This window comes from Centruroides vittatus, unplaced genomic scaffold (assembly GCF_030686945.1).
Source record: "Centruroides vittatus isolate TY-2023 unplaced genomic scaffold, ASM3068694v2 contig_452, whole genome shotgun sequence".
Taxonomy (NCBI): Eukaryota; Metazoa; Arthropoda; class Arachnida; order Scorpiones; family Buthidae; genus Centruroides; species Centruroides vittatus.
The window spans coordinates 2,265,640-2,289,631 of record NW_027122248.1 but is presented as its reverse complement, the minus strand read 5'-3'; the positions used below and the strand labels follow the sequence as shown (position 1 = coordinate 2,289,631).

Genomic DNA, 23,992 nt, shown 5'->3' with positions numbered 1-23,992 from the left:
GCCAAAAAATTTTAAAATTTAAATTGGCCCGTTGATTAAAAAGGTTGCTCACCCCTGAAATAATATATTTTAAGATTTTCGAACAGTATTCTGACGGTTCCATAAAGATCAGTTTTTCTAATAATTTGAACAATGTTTCCAATGGTCCAACAGATTTTCCCTTTTTGAATGTTTTTAAAAAATTTTTTTGCATCATAGCGCATGGATGGGAAAAATAATTTTAAATTAAGCTTGTCATAGTAAAATAAGGCCGTAAAAGAGCCTAGTACAAGCATGAAATATAAGCTATGGTGAAAATAAGTATTCGAGTAGCAAAGGCTTTAACATCATGGGTTGAGCTGTTTGAAAGCTGTTATCCAAATCTGTGGGAGCTTGAGAGTTGGGGAGTTACATGGTGTAGTAGCAGAAATGTAGTGTGTCTCCCAAATGAATAGTTCTTTTTGCTCGTTGCAGCATTTCAGTAGTTTTGTTTTGCTCCAGAGAGGCTGGTAATCGTGGTCGAGCACTTTCTTTGCTAACTCTATAACTGGCCTGCTATTTTTGATGTCTTCTTGATGTTCAAGGATACGTGAACTTAATCTTCTGGCTGTGGCCCCTACGTAACTGGTTTCTTCACCTGATGGACATTAATGGTGCATTTCTTACCTGCCAATGTAGTGTAAAGGTTTTCACACAGATTGCTTTCAATGGCAATGTCAACTAACCCAAGGTCACTTTATAAATTATAAATTTAAGTTATTTCCTAAGGAAGGTCAATTAAAAAGACCAAACAGATTGAAGTAATAAACATTCACTGCAAATCTCACCTGTTACATTACTTGGCTTGTGCAGAATGACATGTTCTGTTATTTTTTTTACACAAATGGATTAATTACATTTATTCTGCAATTATAGAAGAACACAACTGTCGATATTGTTAAATTTATTATTGAAATTGAACAATGACCAGCTAATACTGCAAAGTACTGTTCAACTGTAAAAACATTCAGACATTACTGAATGCATCTATAGTTATTGTATACAATGATAGTGTCATTATCATAAACAATAACAATGAATTCTGAATATGTGACAACACTACACGTAGGAGCCCACCTGTTTCTAATGTCTCCCTGTCAAATATGATCCATAGACCTCAGATCATATTTGCTTAAGGTTCACATCATATCCCAACACAATCAGGAAAATAAAATTAATAAACATAATTTGAAATCAAATGTGTTGTTTAATTAATTTAAAATTAAAATCATCAAAATTCCATATTAAAATGTTATACAGGGTGGGCCAACAAAAACGAAACGTCAGAGTTATCGTGTTCGTCCAAGCAAATCGCTCAGACAGGTCGATTTTATTCTCAAGGGGGACATCTTTTGCAATAAAGTTTTTGCGATTCTGAATACAACAGACAACAAAAAATTTTAAAAACTCATTTATTTTTTTTTAACTAAACAAACATTTATTTCGGAAAAAAGTAACACAAACTATTAACAAACATAAAAAAAACCTTTTAAGCTAGATTTCAAATGCAAGGGGAAAAAATTTGATCATAAAATTAAGGCTGATAATGTGTTATCTGTTTGCAGATGTTCTTTTTTGTAGTGTTCACATTAAGCTTGACTACTTAGTGATTCAATCAGAATTTAGGATTATTATTTGTTTAATGTGAATTTTGTACAACATAATCGTTATGGTTTACACAATTGCTGAAAGGGTGGAAATAGTAACTCTTCATTTCAGAAATGGCGAGAATGCTCATCTTACTGCAAATTTATTTAATAAACGCTATCCAAACAAACACTGTAACGCAAAATACTTGGCTTGGTTGGTTCAAAAGTTTCAGTTAGTGGGTTCTGTGGTAACAAAAAATGCATCGTGAATGGACGTGAATGTCCAGTAAGAAACAAAGCGACAGAGATTGGGATTTTGGGGCAAGTTGCCGCGGACCCAACTTTAAGTACAAGGACGCTGGAGGTTGTGACTAGCATTAGCAGAACATTTATTCGCCAGATCCTCAAAGCTCACAAGTTTCATCCGCACAAAATTAATTTAGTTCACCAATTAAATGAAGATGATTTTGATCAGCGACAGCAATTCTGTGAAATTATGACAGAAAGGTTAAGAGTTGACGTGGATTATCTTTTTAACACGTTTTTCCAACGAATGCACATTTTTTTCTTTTTTAAACTCACTGGTTAATCATTACAATTGTTGATATTGTTCAGATAATATCCCAAGCATATTTCATGACGTTCATAGCCAAACTCCACAAAAGCTAAATGTGTGGGCCGGAATCTTTGGAGATCGACTACTTCGTCTTATTTTCCTAGATGGCAATCAAACGGGAGAAAGTTATTTAGATTTACTTGAAAATGTTGTACATCCATTACTTGTAGGTATCATCGAATATGACGACCGATACTTAGAAGATGGAGCCTCCCCGCATTATGCAAGACCAGTTACAGAGTTTTTGAACACGACTTTTTCTGGACATTGGATCGGACGTAGATGTCCTTTAGAATGACTGGCTAGATCCCCAGATCTTAGTCCTCTTGATTTTTTTCTTTGGGGACATTTAAAAAGTAAGATCTATGCAACCGAACCAAGATCTCTTGAAGAATTACGACAAAGAATTACAGATGAGTATTGTCAAATAACACCCGAAACTTTCCAAAGTGTAAGAAACCGTTTTGAGCAAAATTTGTATTATTGTATGGAGGCTAGTGGTGCTCAATTCGAACATTTATTGAATACCTGATAAATTTTTCTTATGTTTGTTACTTTATTTGAAATAGATGTTTGTTTAGTTAATAAAAAATAAATGAGTTTTTAAAATTTTTTGTTGTCTGTTGTATTCAGAATCGCAAAAACTTTATTGCAAAAGATGTTCCCCTTGAGAATAAAATCGACCTGTCCGAGCGATTTGCTTGGACGAACACGATAACTCTAATGTTTCGTTTTCGTTGGCTCACCCTGTATATACTAAGCTGAGGTATCCAGCTTTGCTCAGAAAAAATGATACATTAATGTTTAATAAAGTTAATGTATGCTCAAAATCACAATATGCATGGTTTGGCTCATTTGAACAAATTTGTGATAACCAGCAACCTTCATTCAGCATGAAGTGACTGTGTGATAAAAAAGAGATTTCAATCTGCCATATTTTTCACCCAGAGTTGTATTACCAAACCAATTCAATTTTTCCAATAAAACTAGCATGTTCAGTGTTCGAAAAATAATGGTGGTCAATATATGTTAGAACTGGAATTGCTGATAATAGTGTTTCTTCATAGTTCTACATCAAATTTCCCAGATAAACAAAATTTACAATAAAAATTACAATGAAATTGAATTTCAAATATACACCCACAACTGCCGTAAATGATCAGGCTAAATTTGTATATAATGATTATAAATTAGAAATGAGTTTGGCACTAGAGTGAGGCGTTAGGTGCCATCTCGTATTAAAATTAATACTTATAATATTTAATTAATTGATTTAGATTAAACTGGAAGAAAACTAGATTAATTAATTAAATATTATAATGTGTATATTTGCTTAATATATCGGGTTTTGTTTGTTGTGTATATTTGAAAACTTCAAAATTGTACTTTCTTTTCTAACTTTGGTACTTGAGATTTTTAATGAAATTGCACAGTGAATGCATCAATTCAATATTTTCTCCTAGAAATTTATTGCATTATGTCACTGACTCATTTCAAGACAAAATGTGATTGTTTTAAACTTTCCTAACCCATTCTGATTTTCCCCAGACACTGTAATTCTAGAGAGATCACATACTTGTAAAATTAATTTGAAATTAGTTAAATATACTGAATATATCAAGAGACTTTTGTAGAAAACTAAAGAGTAAATCTTCAAAATGCAGTTCAGAAAACACAAACTCTGTATAACAAAATAAAACATCCAATGTAATGTAACCATCCAAAAACAATTTTATGTCAAAAGAAATTCTGGAACACACTACAGCTTGAACCCCACACCAAATATCACATAAAAAGAAAGTAAAAACACATTGAGTGCAGCATTAACAGTTTTTTTTAATTTTCGCTAGCACTTTCAACAAACTTTCAATGCTGCACTCAGTGTTTTTATTTTCTTTTTACGAAATTCTGAAAATCTGACCCAAGTAAAAATAACAATGGTCATACATTCAGTGACCTTACACAGTAGCTGAATAGATAAAACCATTGAACACTGGTAGTTGGTTATGGATTTGCATCTGGCCAAAAGGCTGGACTAACACTTAAATAGGGGCCAATTTCCCATAAAAGCCCTCCTGGAAGGAGGCATCATCCTTCAGCAGATAGCCCATGATCACATTGCCCTAACCAAATAAACCAAACCATACATTCATTAATGCATACATTTTGCTCAAATAACAGCCCAACTAATCAAATTTCATTTCATCAACTTTCACCTATTAATGACTAACATATTGTATTCAAATAAATCTTAAGTTCACTTCACATCCACCAGCATCTGGACAAAACTTCCTATTCAGGCAAAGACCTGATGTAAACTATTTATTCTAGCAAATGATATAATAATTCTATCAAAACTTATAAAATTCAATGATTGAATGAAATGAAAAGTAGCCTATGTCTTTTCCAAGATTATCTTGAACTTGTATAATGATTATATGTATAAAGTTTCATAGCAAATTGGTTCAGCCATTCTCACATGATAAACAAACAGACAGAATTAAATAAATATATATATATGAGAAGGGTAATGCAAACATTGAAAAAATGCTGAAAAGAGCTATTGCTCACTTTCCCAGCATTAGAACAAGAAGTCAAGGAGAACTTTAAGAATCGGTAAACTTGTTCTGGTACTGTTATGTTGGAGTAATTGTGACACTCACATTTTACCAGCATACACTTTTTCTTATGCTTGATACACTTCAGTGTCAAACCATGTTGGCGGCACTCCAAAAGAAAATTTAATTGTATACATTCTTTGTGGCAACATTCTTTTGCATTTAAAAGTGGAAAGAAATATCTCCTTGAAGTTTCCGTGGAGTATGAAAGAAATTATCATTTGGTCACACCAGATTTTTATCGGATAAAAGTTTAAGATCAGTGTCTTTTGGTGTTAATAAAGTTTTGAGTAAAGCAATCTCAGAAATACACTTCTCCCAGTAATACTGCACACCTAAGCCAATCAACAAAGAGCAAAATGAAGTGAAACAATTCCTTTTAAAAGAGAACTTTGGGAATCAAATAACTTTCACAATTACACTAGGATATAAAATTTAAGTAATAACAAAAGCTTAAACGGAGTAATCTTGTTGAATTATGTTGAAAATCTCCATTTAAAAAAATATTTAAGTTTAAAAGGCACTATAATATTAGCTTCAAGTTAAAATTTTGTATGGTGCCATCTGTTAAGCAATGTTATTAAAAAATGGCTTTTATATTGTTATTACAAAAAGGCAACAAAGACTTAAATTTGAAGTAAGTTTTTAAAAGTATTATGTCAATAAAGAGTAAAATTTTCATTAAAAATGACCCCACTTGAGATATGACACATGACCCCTCTCAAGCTTCATACTTCAAAATTTAATAGCATCAATGCCTCTTATATACAAATTACCATTCCAAATTTTATTTCTTAATCTTTACCTCACCTAAGATATTAAACAAAATAAATAACACCACACAAAAACCCCCTTTTTTACCTTTTTCGGCTCAGAGGTCTCAAATGTCAAGGTTTGCAAAAATCTGAAGTGTCAAACTTGACAAATTACTATACTTTCCTGTTTTTTGTTATAACAGATGTCAAAATCTCTTATAAAATCTGATGACATCTGTTATATTTTAAACGTAGACATGAATCAATATGGTAAATGGTCAAGTAAATGAGTTTGATTTCTCTGCTTGCAGTGAAAACACAGTGTCTTAAATTAATCTATTCCTTACCTAATTTATTAATATTTGAGATTCAGAACTAAAAATAACATTTATTATTATTTACAAATTTTTTCAAAATTAAAAAAAAACCTAGACAAACTGCTTATTAACGAATGAGAAATAATATCTGATTGTATGATTAATCAAAAAATATCAAACAGACAGAAGTGTAATGACAATTTTGGTTATTTCTTTTGATATCACTCATCAAAAAAGCTTTATATTATGTACTAGTACAGGTACTCCTCATTTTATGACCTATCTGCTTAACAACCACTCGCACTTAAGACCAATTGAGTTTCGACCTGCAATTCGGGGAATCCCCTTTCTCAGCTTGAGTGTCAGTCAGTGGTGAATGGTGACGTGCACTAAGCGTACTATAATAGGCTTACACGTACTATAATAGGCTTACACGTACTATAATAGGCTAATAGCATACTATAATAGTATTTTTATGAATAAATTTGAAGTTTGTTGCATAATTTGTATAATTTTACAACAATCCTATATTCCCAGCGCAAGCTCTTTGCTTATCGACCAATTCGCTTAACGACATAGTCATTGGAACAGAACTCCGTCGTAAAGTGAGGAGTACCTGTATATGCAAATCTCATTAATCACTCAAAAATTTAATTCTCTGAATGCATTTTCAGAGAACAAAATAATTAAAAACTTATCATTTTAACTCCTAAAAATTGGTTTCTTACATCCATTCGAAATGGTTGTATTCAGTGGTGTCACTAGGAGATGCAGACCGTACTAAATGATGCCAAAATGCACACACAAAATTTTTGTACAATGTTTCAGCAGACACTTATTTTTTTTTAAATATTGCTAGTTATTTATGCCATTACATTCAGTAATACATGAGAATTATGACTTACAAGTAACATTTGTATGTACAAACAAAACAAACATTATTAAGGATACCGTCTAGTGTGGTAAGAAAGAATGATGTGACACTGACCCTAGTGATTCTACTGGTTGTATTATTGTATATTGTTCTAATTAAAACATATTTAATGAACTATACAAAATTTAATGGAGTTTAATTCAAGTATAATGATTCTAAGAATTATTTCTTGGTTTTGTAATAGCGGCTTTTTTTGCTAACACCTACAACAGATGTACACATTAATATATTTTAAAGTCAAGCAGCTGTTTTTTAGGTTACCAGAATCACATTTTTAGTCATTTTGAAAGCTGCTTTGATATATTGACTAAATATATCAAGAATACTTTCTGATTGAAAAACCAGTTTTCCAAACTATCATGTGTTATATCAGATATAGAATATTATCTTCAAAGAACAATGACAAATTAGCATAAGTTTTAACAAAAACATGAACATGTATTATATTTGAGATGACATGTCACGTCAACCAACAAATAGGTGAGTCAAGTAACCCCAAATGGTAGAAAAAAAGGAACACAATTTAAAATTTGTTTAACAAAAATCACTAAAATTACAATAAATGTAATCTCGTTTTTAAATTAGCATTCTGAAAACATAATATATTATAAATGACCTTAGTTTGTTTCTCATATGATCAATATTAAGCAATATACATATTGAATCAGTTTATTTATGTATATGTTTCTATACAACAGATTCTTTTATCCAACTTATACATACATACATAAATGAAAATAATTTTCATTTATATCTATTGAATCCTGTTTAAAATTTTTCATTTTTAAATATGAGAAACTTGCTTAATCAAAATATCATTATTTGTAAATAGAAACAGCAATATTTAAGTTATATTTCTGTTTACAAGAAAAGCTATTTCAATAATAATTGAAATAGCCTTTCTTATTCACAGTAACAGAGCTCTCAACTTGTGATTTTGAAAAGAGCCGATATCATAGCCAAAAAGTCTGACATCTGCCCAAACAAACTGCTGGTAGCCAAAATTTTAACCAAAATATAGTGATTTTGACAATCTAGTGCAAGGTGTACAGAAATGATAAAATAAATTAGATGCGATATTTGATCATTTTTCACTCATTATGCTAACAGTGTAGTGTAGAAGAGAGTTTCCCTAAATATAGAATTGAGATCCCCAAGTGGGGTCACCAATTCTTCTTATGTGGCTGCGTAAACACTTTTTTCATAAACATTATTCTTCCTAAGTGGAGGTATTAGAAAACGGTAACCAGAATAATTGGCAAAAAAGCAGACAAATGCCAAACATCAAGCACACGCGGACAATCCACTTTTCAAATGGGACATTGCAATTTTCAACACGCATGTCAAGTGTTGAAACCAACAATTTGACGTTATCGACGACATTCCAACCTCAAATACAAAGTTCTTAGCAAGATGGATTTCATTCAAATGTCGCGCCAATTACCCATAATTCATCAGAAAGCAGCAGTCAACATATCTGTCAAGTGCAGAGTGTGTCAAGTCAGCATTGAAAATTGGAACGTCCCAAAAGATTCGGTCTACGCATCCACAAAACACAGTCGAGAGCTCTGCAACAATATACTTTTCTACAAGTTCACAACAATGAAAATAACTATGTACAGGGAAAACGAACATCAGAATTACAAACCTCTTTTATTTTATTTCTTCTCTCTCTGGTCACGGGATCGGAAGGTTCGCCGCCGCGAGTGCCAGGTCCTCCCGGATGATCTCTGATAATGTCGTTACCTATTAAATTTGCAGTGTCGTCAGCGGCGTTAGATATAATCAATTCGTTGCGAGCGTCTTTCGAACGAACGTTCCGAGGAGGAGGAGAAGAACTTTGCGGTTCATTATATTGAGGTTTTTCGACCTGTGCCTTGTCTTGGTTCTCTTTCAGATTTTTCTGTCTTTCTTTTTCTAAATCCTGATGAATTTTCTCGATTAACTTGGCCCTGTCGACCAGTCTATGAGGATCGTTATTGTTGACGTCATTATGCCTTAGAACATTACCTTCTTGATCTTGAGGAGGAGGAGGTAAAAGAAGATCTGAACCAGCATCTCTAATGTGCATGTATGCCGAATGGATTGAACTAGATCGGAATTCGGGTAGGAAGAACACTGTTCCGATACATATTGTTATAAAACTAACGAGAATCAGTACAACCACGTATTTCTCACGTAACCGTAGAGTTTTCCTTCCGGTGGAAATGATTGGAATCCCATTTACATACCTTTGATAAGTAGGTAATATAGATGTCGTCGCCATTCCGAAAGACGACAGTCTCGACGTCAGATCTTCTACTCATCTCATTCCTTTCTTCCACACTTCGTTATTGGGGGAAAAAAATAGTTTTAAATTTTTACGTTATTATCAACATTGTTTATTACATATTTATCGATTTTTGTTGTAGATAAATAATATAAATTAATATTAAATATTTGTTTATTTTAAAATAATAATAATTATTTTTTTTAAATGAAGGCTGATATTTTAAATTGAACGCCCGGATTGCCGAGCGGTCGGGTGGAGAACTATTTCTCTAGGGAATCCGGAATTGAAACCCCGATGATTTTTTTAATTTTTCGGGAGGTGGACCACCTCCCGAAAAATTAAACGGGTCCTGGATATGTCGGACCCCGTTCCTCACTACTTGGACACCAGACACGTGGACAATCTGTCGAAGGGAGGTACCTCCGGAAAGATTTTCTATGGGAAACTAGCCCCTATTTAAATATGGCTAGCCCGTTGACGAGGCGCGATCCACGACCTACTATCGATGTTCGGTGGTTTTATCCACTCGGCCACTGGTGGCCGGCACTAAGAGGACTTTTTCAGACTCATCATGGGTTTGGCTAGATCTACATTGATAGAGACGGACACAGAGAGCTTGCTTGATCTTATCAGGGATGGGCAACCTTTTACTATGTAAGGCTTTTACTATGTAAGCGCGCATTTCAAAACTTCTGAACTGATGCGGGTCGCATATAAAATAAAAGAGGGGAAAAAATGCCTGTAAATCAAAATTATTTATTCGTATATAATTATAAATTAGAATAGGTATACTTAATTTAGTTTCTGGAACTGACGTAAACTTAACATAGCGGAAGCATTTGGTTAAATATTAGTCACTGCAAGTTTTAGTTTCGATGTGAGTCTGTTAGCCGGTTTCTTGTTTTAAATTTTACTAAATTCATTGCGGAAAAAACTATTCACATACATAAGTTGTAGAAAATAACGTTTGAATTTTTGCTGCGTGTTTCCTTAAGCGGGAAATTGATATATTTTATGCGACGCGGGCCGCAAAAAAATATTAATGATGCCCGAGAGCCGCAGGTCGCCCTTTCCTGATATATATCATAAATTTAGTTAACCCACAGCGGGAGGCGGCAGAGAGAAGTAAGTTGAAATCTGGATTAACCTACCCAAAAATATTCCCACGTCAACCCGGACTCGAACGCAGTTTTCCGAAAGTTGTAGACTAATGCCACAACTCGTTCATCACTTTAAAAAAACTAATAGTACCGTCGAATCATAAATTTATCATGGATAGTAGGTAAATGCAAGGCAGATGAAAAGAAGGATAAATTGGCGCTACGCCCTGCTTTCCTTCGTCTCTAAGCCTGGGGCCCAGACTTTTATAGGGGCGGAATTTTAGCCAAGAATTTGTACAATAAAATTTAAAAATCTTGAAAATCAATTAACTTGATTTTAAAAGGATAAAAGAAGAGAAAGAAATATGTAATAAACTGAATGTTACGTCAAAAGAAGGGATAGAGCCTAGAGGGGCCCAAAAGACTTCTAAAACGTCTTGGGTTCCTCTAGGCCTGGAGTCTGTAGTTGTTTCGCTTTCCTCAACCTCCATGAATGCATAAGTAGTAAATTTGTGACAGGGCATCATTCATGATTTTTATTTTTCATTTATTTTATCTATTAAAGACATCTCATTTTTAGAGATTGTGAATCATTTCAAATATTAATTTTCTGGAATAATGGACAAGTCTTCAGAGTCCCTAATTAATTTTTTAAACACCAGATACTAAAAGAACTGACTTTACAGCCAAGTTTAAATTTATCCATTAATGAGGTTGACCATGATGCGCACGAAGTAAACAAATTCATGTATCCTAAATTCCTATATGCATAACAGAAACGGCCGGATCAACGATACTTAAAAGCGTCATCTTGCCACTCCGGAGGTTGCGGATTCGAGAGTTATCAATTTAAATCCGAACAGAATCCTCAAAAATTTCGATTGTTAGTTTCACCCGAATATGTTGGGCCTAACTAGAAGCCTGGTCAAACTCACGACGGACTCTAGACACGGGAAAAAGTCCCGCTTACTTCCGTAGAACTTTAAAAAGTGTATTTTTTGAAACTCTTTTCGCCTAGTGGGCACGAAAAAAGCTTTTTTAGCAAGCCCATTATGGGTTTGACCTGGCCCGAGAGACAGGGCTCGACATATCCGAACGGACCACCCCCGAAAAATTCCTGGGGATTTTTCGGTCCGTCCGAATTACGATCCCGGGTCTCCCAGCGCGGTAGGAAATATTCGCAAAAAAAAAAAAAGCGTAATAAATAAATAGTATTTATTTTAGAGACAAAATATTTTAAAATTTCTTAAAGAAAGGTTATGCAACATATTAATAATTATGCACATAAATATATTATTTTTTAAAATTATAGTTATTTAAAATAAAATATTTAAAAAATAATAATAGTAAAAATTAAGAATATCGATACTAGCGCCATTAGGCGCCAAAATTATAGCATTGTGATAGAACAGACGATATTTTGGTTGGTATCTCTAGTTTATTGTTCTTCAAAGTAAACATTTATTAAATTAGAACATTTATAAATGTAAGAAACGTAGTAACTGCGAATATAATTAATATTTTTGAAAATTTTCGTGTAGATTGTCGGAAAATGGAAATTATAAACGAATCTAAGTTTAATGACAACTTTGATGTGGCCTTGTTTATAAGTGATGATAGATGTTCGGTTGAAGACGATGGCGACCAGGAAGGGCTTGATTTGTATACTGATCTGCTAACGACGGAATTTCACGAAAATAAATTACATAATGAAAAGGTAAAGTTAAAACTTTGATATTTAAGTAGGACGATAATATATAAATTATAATATCGTCTGCTTAAATACGTATAGGGTGGCGCTCCTATTGCCGACCGCTTCTGGTAGTCGACTGAAATCCGTCCTTCGGAGCGGGTTTAGGTGAGCTATCTTTATGGGAAGCTTCGTAAGATGGCCCCATTTTTGATGGCATGTATGAATAACGGGTTGCCTCTCTGGTGGCGATGGGGAAAATCATTGTGCAACACTCCTTCTGGTAGTCGACCACTTGGTGAAGCATTCTTGGGTCTTTAGGAGGTAATGTAGACTCTATTTTGGGTGCATGTTTTCTACAAAATGCATATTATTGAGCTTGCATATCCTTTTGCATTTGTTGGGTTCTTGATGAAGAAAACCCAGTTGTCAACCAGCATAAATGATTGTGTGACTCACTGGTTGACTACTGGGTGAATGGCCAGGATTAAATTATTTTTTTCATAATGTAAACAAAGGATTAATAAAAAATATTTTTTTCGTGACAAGTATAGAACAAACTTTATTTTCATATATATGAATTTTGGGGGATACTATAGATTACCACCTATGGAATTTTGGGACTTTGAGTATATTTCTGAACTGAGGGGACTGAGACGAGTTAAACAATACCCTACTTTTGGACCGGAGACGAAAAATAAAAAGTTATCATACTTTTTTCCAGCAATCACGAGATGATAGGGAGTCGCGTCGCTCTCTCTGCTAAGTCGGCCTCGCTATTGCAATTGGGAGTTGTGTCGCTTGCCGTTAAAATTGCCTTTAGTAGACATTTTCCCCCATTTTTTTTACTTTGTTCAAGAACTACCGTGAATCAATAACTAGTGACGTTTAGCAAATGGCGGCCTGCCGATGGCTCCCCTCCGGGAGGTCAGTCGGGAGCACGAACAGTGGGAACAGCCACCATGTTCGCTGCCATAAGTAACATTAACTGAAATTGCAATCGCGCAATGATCGGAAGTCGCGTCGCTCTCTCCACTCTTGTATCGAGTGTTTAACCCTACTGGAGATCACCGTAGTCCAACGTCATAGTTTGCAGACTTTATCGCAAGATGGCATACTAGCAACTATGGTGTCATCTTCATGAGAGCATTAAAAAAGTATGATAACTTTTTTATTTTTTGTCTCCGGTCCAAAAATAGAGTACCGTTGGACTCGTCTTGGTCCCCTGAGTTCAAATATGTAATCAAAGTTCTGAAATTCCATAGGTGGTAATCTATAGTACACCTGAATTTTGCTTTTTGTGTCACTATATGTTGTAATAAAAAATATTATAAAGTCCAAAACAGCTTTAAGTGGTCGACTACTAGTGCCATTATCTTATATATTTTAAGAATTTGTTTGAATTTTATTATAAAACAAAATATCTATATATATAACCCATTTAACAGGTGTCCGTCCTTCCTTCTGTCCGTCCGTCCCGTAACCGTTTGATAACCGACACTAGAGGCGCCCCTTATCGTGTGTCATATTTCAAACATTCAAATTAAATTAACAATTTTAATTATTATTTAAATTAACAATATAAATTATTATTATTCATTTGGCCAATACATTATTATTTGGTCAATATAACAATATAAATAATTCAGTATATTTGTAATAGGAATTTATTACTGTCACGGAATGCCTGTAATGTTCACTAGGGGGCGAATAACGAAAAACCGGATAGATTTGAACCACTACGATAAAACGATAAGTGAAATAGTTAAGCTAATATCTATATATATAACCCATTGAACGCGTGCCTGTCCGACCGTCCGTCCGCGTAACGGTATGCCAAAAACGGGCACTAGAGGCACCTGTATCATGTATTATATTTCAAACATTTAAATTAACAATATAAATTATTATTTAAATTAACACCCACTAGGGGCGCCCTAGCGAATGTTACCAGCGAAGGTAAATAAACAAATTAAACTATTTTAAAGTATTTATAGAATGTTTAATAACACTAATGATTTTTAATTATCATAAAATTTGTAATGAACGCCCACTAGGGGGCGTCCCGGGCTCCTAGTATATATATATATATATATAGTTGAATATCAATAGATTATATTACATAAAACTCATAAATATTTTGCAAAACCTGAAAATAAAAGATGCATGATTTAACACTTACTGTGCTAGAAACATAATATTTTGTTTTCCACATTCCTTTGCAAAAAACAAAAAACATAATATTACGTTTCTCAATATATCCTGTTATTTCAAGCTTCAAAACATAACATTACATTTTCAGCAATGAAAATATGATTTCTTTGTGTATTTTAGTGTGTCTGTTAATAAATAGTGGGCACTATTTATTCACAAATTTGAAATATAAGCGATTTTGTCCAACCGTGATCATTGTCTGATTTGGAGTTTCGTCACCATATTTTGCAAGTGAATATCGAGTTGTTTTATTTTTTATATATGAGCTAAGATATAGATCGAAAACGTTTGTTACATTAAAAAATCTCTCAGCGAACATTAAGGTGTTGGTTTAAGTTTTTTATTTAATTCTGCTGGGTACGGTTGTGATTTATATGAGCTAAGTTTAGATATGGCACATTAACGTACTAACTAACAATTGTTTGAATTTATTAATAAAAAGTCAATAAATATAGTTCGGATTATATTGATTTATCTGACGAAAATATCATAATTATGATTTAGGCCTAACTGAGATCGAAAAAATATAAATAAGCCACGTAATTTCGTTATTATTTTAAACCTGTATAGTTTATATGATATTACATAATTTATATACTTTTTAGATATTATTAATACAAAAGTTGAATTCCTTTATTTCTGAAAGTGCTAATGCCATCTTATGTACTGTACATTTGCCGAACTGACTCAATTACGAAAAACAGTCAGAAAAAGTCTACTAATAATATTGTTACAGTATATCATTATTATGAATAAATTCATCAATGTAATATATATTTCATACATAAAAATACAAATTTTAAAGCTATATTGCAGTTTTTAATTTTTTTTTCATTGTATCTTTATCTCTAAAACAAGTCCAAATAACATTAAAGCATAATACATAAAAATAAAGCCCACACACATCAAAATTGAATATTGTACAGATAAATGTTTCCAATATTTCAGTAATATAACAGTATATTCATATAACAGTTCAGAAACTGTTTTTACTTTTTACATAGCTTTAGTCAATCATTTTTTATTTTCAGTAGAAAATACTGTAAAATCACTTACTGTATTTTACGGACTATAAGACGCACTTTTTTCTTTGAAAAATTGCCTCCAAAATTCAGGCGCGTCTTATGGTCCATAGCATTTTATAGGTATTTTTTTAAAAAATTGCTTAAAAATTAAGGTGTGTCTTATAGTCTGTAGCATCTTATAGTTCGTAAAATACGGTAAATCAGTCAGCACACAAATAAGGAACTAGGTCAACTGGACCAGCACCGTAAGTGTTAAAAAAATGAATTGTGCAATATGAAGAATTTTTCATATGTAACCAACATAACCCATTTCAAATGAAACATGTTATGTTTAGTTATAGGTTCCATTACTAACGTAACAAAGGCTTGCTTATCCTGCTGTATTAAAGTCTTTTTACTAGGCCAATGGGTGATCCATCCCTTCTATTTGATCATCAAATAACTGGTATTACTTACAGTTCTGAGTTTGATAAACAACTAATTGCTTTAAAATTCCCCTCAGCATTGTCTCCAAGTAAAAGGGTTATATGATTTTCAGATGGTTTATAGCCAGATTGTTTTACTACTTGTTACCAAAAAAGTTTTAGACAGCATTTTTTTCCAATAACCATCACATTGAAAATTGACGATTATCAGTTTTCTTCAATTATTTTTTGTAATTCAGCAGGAAATTTGGATGCTACATCTACATTTGCACTTGCAGTGTCTAGATTACTTTATAACATTTTCCATTTCTACTCTAGATTAAATCTTTTAATTATTGGGTTGTTCAGAAAGTAATTTTGTTTTTTCCATAGAAAAGTAAATGCAATATTCTTATACTAAATAAATATTTTATTGAATTATATATTGACCATTTGGTCAAATACCTGTTGTCATTGTTTCTGGTAGTAGCATGATTTCACATTCATAAAATTTTGATCGTTGTTTACAAAAAACTGATCCAAGTGATTTTTGACTTTGTCATTTCAAGTAAATGTCTTACAGTTAAAAAAAATTTGTATAGACTGGAACAAGTAATAATCTAAGTGTGCCTGATCTGGCAAATATGGTCGGTGTGATAACACATCCCATCTAAGCTATAACAGTTTCTGACGAGTTACCAAACTTGTGTGAAATTTGGTATTATCATGGTAAAACACTACACTTTGTTTGTTGATCAATTCTGGCCTTTTCTGTTTGATGATATTACTCAATTTGTTTGCTTCATGGCAGTACACTTTCAAATCAGTTGTTAAATTGTCTGGTAAAAGCTCAAAAAAAAATTCCTTTAAAATCCCATTATAGAGAGCATCTCCCTTTAATAACATGTGGAACCCATATATCGAGCTTTGAAACGAAACCAATTCGTTTTAAGTAATAATAAACGGTTCAGTTTAACAGATTTAATCTCGTAGTGATTTCATGTGTTGTTATACGGCAGATTGCTTCAATCTGTACCTTTATTTTGTTTTCATTGGTTTCAAATGGCCATTCAGAATGTGGTGTATCTACAATATTAAAATTGCCAGAATGCAATTTTGTAAACCAGTTTTGGCACTGTCTTTCTCTCAACACATCTTCTCCAAACATGCACCACAATTTGTTTCTTGTTTGGACAGCATTTTGATTTTTTTAGTTATAAAAAAGCAAAATATGCCGAAAATGATGCTTTCGATTTTCCATATTTTATGGGTCACCGAAAAAAAACAATTGTACAGAATCAAACAAAATTTTTTACAAATAAGCCTTAAAATGTCAGCTGTCGAAGTATATAATGAAAATGTGGTTTAAAATAAAATTGGCTGGTAAAAATACATCTAATTCCTCTAGTAATAAAAAAACGAAATTACTTTCTGAACAACCCAATACTTCCAGTTTAATGTCTGAAATAATAAAAAAAAAATTTTTTTAAAAAATAGAAAATTTTTTTTAAAATTTTCTATTGTAACATCACTATTTAGCTTAGTCATGACAAGAGATAAATATTTGTCAATGTAAGTAAATGAAAAAACAAGTAGTTTGTTATTTGTAACATGAATAAAACATCCATTCTTACTTTCAATGGTAAGAATTGAAAGTAAGACTCAGTTTTCATCTGTATGAAAACTGAGTCTTGTAGTAATCTTTTAAGTGGCAGAAAATGATAGAAGACCAATGGTAATCAAAATTTTGAATGCATAATTTAAGAGTTGGTTTCAATTAATTTAACTGCAATTATATCTGATATAAATTTCATTCCTTAATACTCTTCAATTATTGCTGGTTGTGTGTATAATTTTGAGTATACATTAGCCTTTTCTAACTACTACTACTTAAGATATAATTTATATGTTAGGTTAAAATTAATGAATTTTTTAATGCATTGTATTGATGAAGTTTTTATTTTAATGTATTTTTGTTTTATGATTTTTTAAGGTTTCTGAAGACTATCAAAAATTAGAAGCAGAAAATTTAAAATTACAAGATCAATTAAAAGCCATAACCTCCAATTTAGAAATATTAAAAAAACAGAATATTAAATTGAAATATAATATTTCTTCATTATATAAGACTGCTAAAGAAGAAATTGATAGAAAAGATTTATATATTCAAGAGCTTAGAGAAAGGTATTATCAAATTTCCTAATGTGCAGTCTAGAATTTAATAAAAATTTTTAGTCGTAATATTGAAAGAATGTTCAAATTTTACATTTATAATTTTTTCCTGTTTGTTTATGCTTTAACTTTATTATTTACAAACTCCATGCCAGTTTTACCAAACCACTAGTTGTTACATTTATTGTTACTATATATTCCAATGTGCACTAATATTATTTGACAAAATTAATGTCAATTCCATCTATACATCTTTGGTTTTCAATGTTCATATTTCTTTTCCCTTGATAACTTAGAAATCTTCTATTATGGACTTTTACATTTAGTCTCCAGATTGCATTTAAACATATAAAATTCATTTTAAATGATAATGCTTTTCAATATTTCTTTTTTCTTTCTTTGAGATCAAAAATTTCTAAATGTCTCTATTTTTCTGATTGGTAAAACTTTTAGAACTGTTTTTGCACAAATTTTTTATATTGTTAATTCACCATCAAAATTCTTCTATTTCTCAATGTTTAGATATAACTTTTTATACTCTGCACCAAACTGTATTCTCATCTCATTTTTATTTGTTAGAGTATATGCTTAATCTTTTTGTCCATTTATTGTCATTAAAATCTTTCTTATTGAAGAGAAGAAAGATTTTAATGAAAATATCACAATATTACTTTAATATTTTAACAATATATACACCTAATTCTGTTTTTACACAATAGATTGGTTTCCGAAAATTGTGTAAAAAAATAATTGTATATGGAAAATGAATTATAGGAACATAAATTTCATTTGAAAAAAAAAGACATAAAGAATTAGTGCCATAAAAATTGGGCAGAATATGTAATGTGAGTTATACATAAGATTTTATTTGTTGTCACTTTCTGATAATAAATGTGCATGATTGCAATATCACTGCTACCATTAAAAATGCTTTGGTTATTGTGTTCTTTGTCCAGAGGTGAAGTTCTGTTAATTCCTGAACAATGTTAGCAGTAAAGTCTTGTGGACTTATAAACGAATTCAGTTATTAATGGCTGGGTTCATATTGTGGCTAGGCTTTTATATAATTCTCTATAAGACAACATTAACAATTTCAGATCATGTTGAAACATTAAAGCTCATTCCTCATTAGGTTATACTTCACAGATTATTATTTTTTTAAATCATATTAAATCAAAATCATATAAAAGAAGTTTGTGTAAAACAGAATTAGGTTTAGTTTATATTCTGTATTACTATCATGTCTTTATGCATATAACTTGCAGATTATCCATGTTTAAAAGTGAAGTTAAAAAGTGTATGGGTTATGAAATTGGGTGATGTATATGCCAATTTTAAATTATAATCAGGAACTCACACCTATGTAATAATGGCTGCTTCCATGGGTGTGGGATTTATAGTGGGCTGTTGTATGTGAAAGTTTTATTTTTGTTTGTGGGTTATATGCACAAAAACATAATAAATAAATTTTTAGATGGTACTGTTATTGAAATTATATTTATATCAAACAAGTATAATTTGTTATACAGTAGAGCATCGATTATCCGACCCCTGATCAACCGTCACATCGGTTAACTGACCGTGTTCTGGTTGGCAAATTCAAATGTCCGCTAGTGATGTGGCGCTACAATATTTGGCTAGGTCTTGGCTATTTTAATATTATTTTTGTTACATTTTTGCATGTTTTAGCTGGAAACACTGGTTCGACCATGAAAGGGAGGCCAGTATTTAAACCAGGCTTAATTTTCTATTTTTTCTTTATTTCTGTATTTATTTTGTGCAAAATAAAGAAATAATTTAACGATGACTATTATTTTAAAAAAAATTTTGTTTGGCTTAACATTGATGAAAATTCAACGCAAAGTAGGTTAATAGCGATATACTAATATGCTTATTACGTGGGATATACTAATATACTAATACACTATACAGGTATACCTTGCCTTACATCAGTAATTGGTTCCAGGAGAGGTGACGTAAGTCGAATTTACTTGTGTAGTTACGACATAAGTCGAAACTATGGTGGAAAACGTCAATAATGAGCACTTAAAGACCGCTAAATAAGACGACAACACAGAAACACAAATGTTTTCATGTTTCGTTCTCTAGGATTTATGATGATTATATTTACATTTACTGTAAATGTACATATTTTAATATGATTTTATGTGCTTTTAATGCTTTTCTAATGATATTACGACTTCAATATTTGTGGCGATGTAAAGTTGAATAAAATGACTTAAACTTGATTTTTATTTTTCCATATACTTTTTTGACAAATGACGTATAATCAAGAACGACGTAACTCGAGGTATACCTGTACTAATAATGTATTTTTTCATACTTTTTGGTTATCTGTTTTTTCAGTTATTCGACCAACCTCAGTCCCCAATTGAGTCAGATAATCGATGCTCTACTGTACTTATATTGTTAGAAAATCAGGGAAATACTTTGTGCCATCAAAATCTAGTAGCATGTAATTAAATTTTGCATTTTATTCTAATTTTTTAATACTTATTTATGTCTGAATGCATTAATAATTTTTATTTATCAATGCAGATTGGTCTTGTTATTGTCTTTATAAACTTGTACAAAGTGTAAAGTTTTAAACTGACTCTTCAGTTCTTATTGTGCAGAAATCACAATCTTCTCCAATATTTTTTAAGACCTTTAAATGTGCTATTTTCTCAGAACTGACATGCAAATTCTATACCTACGTTTTTTTTATTCATTCTTATTTCTTTATTGTATTTCATAAAACACAACAATTTCTAATTTATACAAAAAACAATTTCTGTTTTTGACCATTTTAATATTGCTATGTATATCAATATCATATATATAATGAAATATTAGATAGATGAAATTCGAGACCAGATATGGAAACCTTAGGGGCAGGAGGCCTCAATTAACTATATACAAACTTTCAATGCAAACTGGAATTCATGTTTTTTCAATTCAAAACGTTTTCCTGAAAGCAGTTAATAGATGACCTGCATGACTCTATAGTTAAAGGAAAAGTATAATGTACTACTAATTTGAGGTGAAGAGCATATATTTTAAATTAAATAAATAAAAAATATGATTAAAAATTGAAGCCTGGCATTGTGACAATGTTGCAATAAAAAATTGCTCGTTATATATTTTAATTAATTTATATCTTGTATTTGTGCTCTAATATTTATTGGTTATTCTTCATTTTTTCATCTTAAATTTTTATATAATCATCAATAGCTTTTTTTTTTATATTTTTATTGTCTCTCTTTAAATTTCAAAGTGATTAATGAATTTATCAAAATTTCTCTGCTGGGTGAAACTGGACTAAACTGAAAGTAATGATTAAAAGAAATTTCTATGGTAGACAGAATTGATATTTATTAATATAAGGTTTTATCGAAAAGTTTAGGGACTTGAACCACAGAAGGCATTAGAATCAACATTAGAATTTTAGCTGTGGTGGGAAGGCACTATCAGCTTCCTGTTATAGACTGCTCGAGTTTCATAGCAATTCATTCGTTAATATTCGAGTAACAGCTTCATGATTTTTGTGATTTTCAGTTTTAAACTGTGTGACATTAAAGAATAAAGAACATGAATTAAATTTTGTTGGAAACTTGAAAAAAGCAGTGCAGCAATGTTTCAAATTCTGTAAACACCTTTGGAGACTCTGCCATGTCTCCTATAACATTCATAGACCTTTTAGGTCAATGGGTGGTATAGGAGATTTAAAAATGACCGAACATCAATTGAAGATGATCAATCCAAGACTAGGAGAACCTGCATCACTTTTTTCAAGTTTCCAACAAAATTTAATTCACATTCTTTATACTTTAATCTTGCACATTTTAAAACCAAAAATTGCAAAAAATTATGCAGTCATTAATCAACTGTTACCTAAATACTAATAGATGAATCAATACAAAACTTGAGTAGTCTATAACAGGAAGTTGATAATACCTTCCCACCATGGCAAAGATTCTGATGTTGATTTTAATGCCCTCTGTGGTCCAAATCCCCAAACTTTTTGATCACATTTTTTATTAATAGATAGCAATTTTGTCTATCTTCTGTGTGTATTAATAGACACAATCATATATATAAAATAATTTAATAATTTTTAATGATCTTTTCAGGTTATCCAACTATTGTTATACAGGGTGTTCTGTAATAAGTCTGAACCATGGGTTATGTTGATTGTTGTGTATTCTTTTACAGGTGAAGCATGGCAGTGAGTAGGGAGAAACAAATTCAAATTATTTTGATGATGGGAACTGGTAGTCAGTGAGAAGTTGTCAAGGAGCTTAATAGCTGCATTAAAATTACTGTGCGCGATTGGTGGGAAGCCTGTTTAACTCTTTGGCATCTTCACACTGACTATGTATCCACACCATCAAAATAACTTGAATGTATTCCTCTTTACTCAGCACATTGTCTCATCTGTGGAAAAAAAATTAACAAAGAACAACTTATTTGGTTCCAGGCTTATTGAGTATTTAAATTTAATCAATTATTAAACAATGAGCATTTCTATTATAAATATATATTAATTATAAAAATTGACTTTTTAAAACATTTAATTTAATTTTAAATATTTTTCAGTTTGGATCGTATGATATTTCGAAGAAGACAAAATTCAGAAAAATCTTCAGTAAGTGAAAATTGTGAAAACAATTGCAGAAATGTCAGAAAAGATACTACAAGCAGAAAATCTGTAGATAACAGAAGTTATGTTCCTAATGATATAAATAATAATACTGAAAGTGTTGAAAAATTATCTAATTATTCCAAAATAAAAGAAGATCAATATGACAAAGTTGGCCTTCATAATAATTTGAAAAATTCAGATTATAGAGTTCTACAGAGTTCTAAAGAAACTTCTAATTGTTTACACTTAAATGATAAAGATTCAAAAAGTTTTCAAAAAGAAAGGGAAACATCTCATCATTTACATTTGAGATATAAAGAAAAAGATAAATCTCATCACAAACATAGAGAAGATAGAAGCAGAAGGTCAAAAAATAATGAACGATTTCATCACAGGCATACTACTGACACGAAAAGCAAAAGTAAATACAAAGATTATAAGGAAGAACATTCAAATAAAGAAAAGAAATTAAGAATGATATGATCATGTAGGCTGTTTAATTAATTGTTAATTCAATTGTAATTTTATCTTGAACTAGCAAACATTTTAAAAATTTAAAAATAACCTATTTAATTTATTTTAATTGAAGTTAATTTTATTAATTCTATAATATACTAAACAATTAAATTCTGATCCTTTAATTTTTTAAATAGGTTATGTGTAATATTGATGTTTTAAAAATATGCAGCCTTTCTAAAGATATTAATTATGATTATACATTTTATTTAGAATCATTATTGTGTATAGACTTAAACACACCGATGTTTACAATTAATAAATATTATAATATTAAATTTTATAAAAACACTTGAAAGACTTTTTATTTTGCTTTACTATCTTCTAAATTTAAAATAGATTTAATTAATTAAAAATTACTACTACACATTTGAGTTTTTGTGAATATACTATATTTAATTTAATTCAAAACTATTAATCCCAAATAAAAATTTCAATCCAACCTTCGAATTAAACTATTAATAAAACTATGCTTTTAGTAAATTCATAAAGAGAATTATTAGTTCATTAACCAGATCCTGCATGCTTCTTAAGTTTTTATTTAAATTTATATAAATGAATATTTTCTGCTTGAAACTTTATTAATTTAATACAAGTATTAATTTATAAATTAATACAAGTATTAAATTAATAAATTAAAATATTAATTTATTAATTTAATACTTTAATAATTTAATTTAAACTTTAATCTTTATATTTATTAAATTTTGAAATATATCAAAATTTAATTTCTAAATCTAATTTTAATAAGTGCTTTTTATAAATTTATTGTGATCAATAATTAATATATAAAAAGTTATAGAGTAAATAAAACATCAATAGATTTATCTTATTTCTAAAAAATAGTTGTGCATTTTGAGATAACATTTAAAAATTTTAAAGAACAAGAATCGTGCCACATGCTTGTTCTTTTAAGACCGAAGAAAGTAATAGAAAAATACTGCTTTCTTGGTCTCTTCTGAATTAGATTTTTTCAATCTTCATTGACTGTTTCTAGAATTGAAATTTTTGTCAAGTGACTGGTATCTACTTATCAGATTGTAGCATTTCCCTCTTTCTATAAGTCTTCTTTCTCAATTCTAATTGAGAGTTTTTGTTACAAATTTT

The 23,992-nt window shown here is 30.8% G+C and overlaps 2 protein-coding genes across 3 annotated transcripts in view; one reads left to right on the top strand and one right to left on the bottom strand.

Annotated features, from left to right (window-relative positions):
* Nucleotides 1–9,153, bottom strand: part of alpha-Man-Ia (alpha-Mannosidase class I a) — a 44,741-nt gene extending 35,588 nt beyond the window's left edge. Inside the window, exon 1 of the mRNA XM_067272689.1 lies at nucleotides 8,496–9,153. Within this exon, the coding sequence (XP_067128790.1) occupies nucleotides 8,496–9,113 (618 nt within the window). The 5' untranslated portion in view covers nucleotides 9,114–9,153. The remainder of the gene's footprint in view (nucleotides 1–8,495) is intronic.
* Nucleotides 9,154–11,579: 2,426 nt separating this feature from the next.
* On the top strand, nucleotides 11,580–23,170 carry LOC136977252 (CASP8-associated protein 2-like). Of its 2 annotated transcripts, none has more exons than XM_067272720.1 (4): nucleotides 11,580–11,642; nucleotides 11,761–11,936; nucleotides 17,546–17,736; nucleotides 22,324–23,170. In XM_067272720.1, the coding sequence occupies exons 2-4, from the start codon at nucleotides 11,772–11,774 to the stop codon at nucleotides 22,850–22,852; spliced, it is 885 nt and encodes a 294-aa protein (XP_067128821.1). In that variant the 5' UTR covers nucleotides 11,580–11,642; nucleotides 11,761–11,771; the 3' UTR covers nucleotides 22,853–23,170. The 2 variants fall into 2 exon arrangements, with proteins under 2 accessions (XP_067128821.1, XP_067128822.1); XM_067272721.1 differs by having other exon boundaries at nucleotides 11,639–11,672.
* Nucleotides 23,171–23,992: the final 822 nt, after the last annotated feature.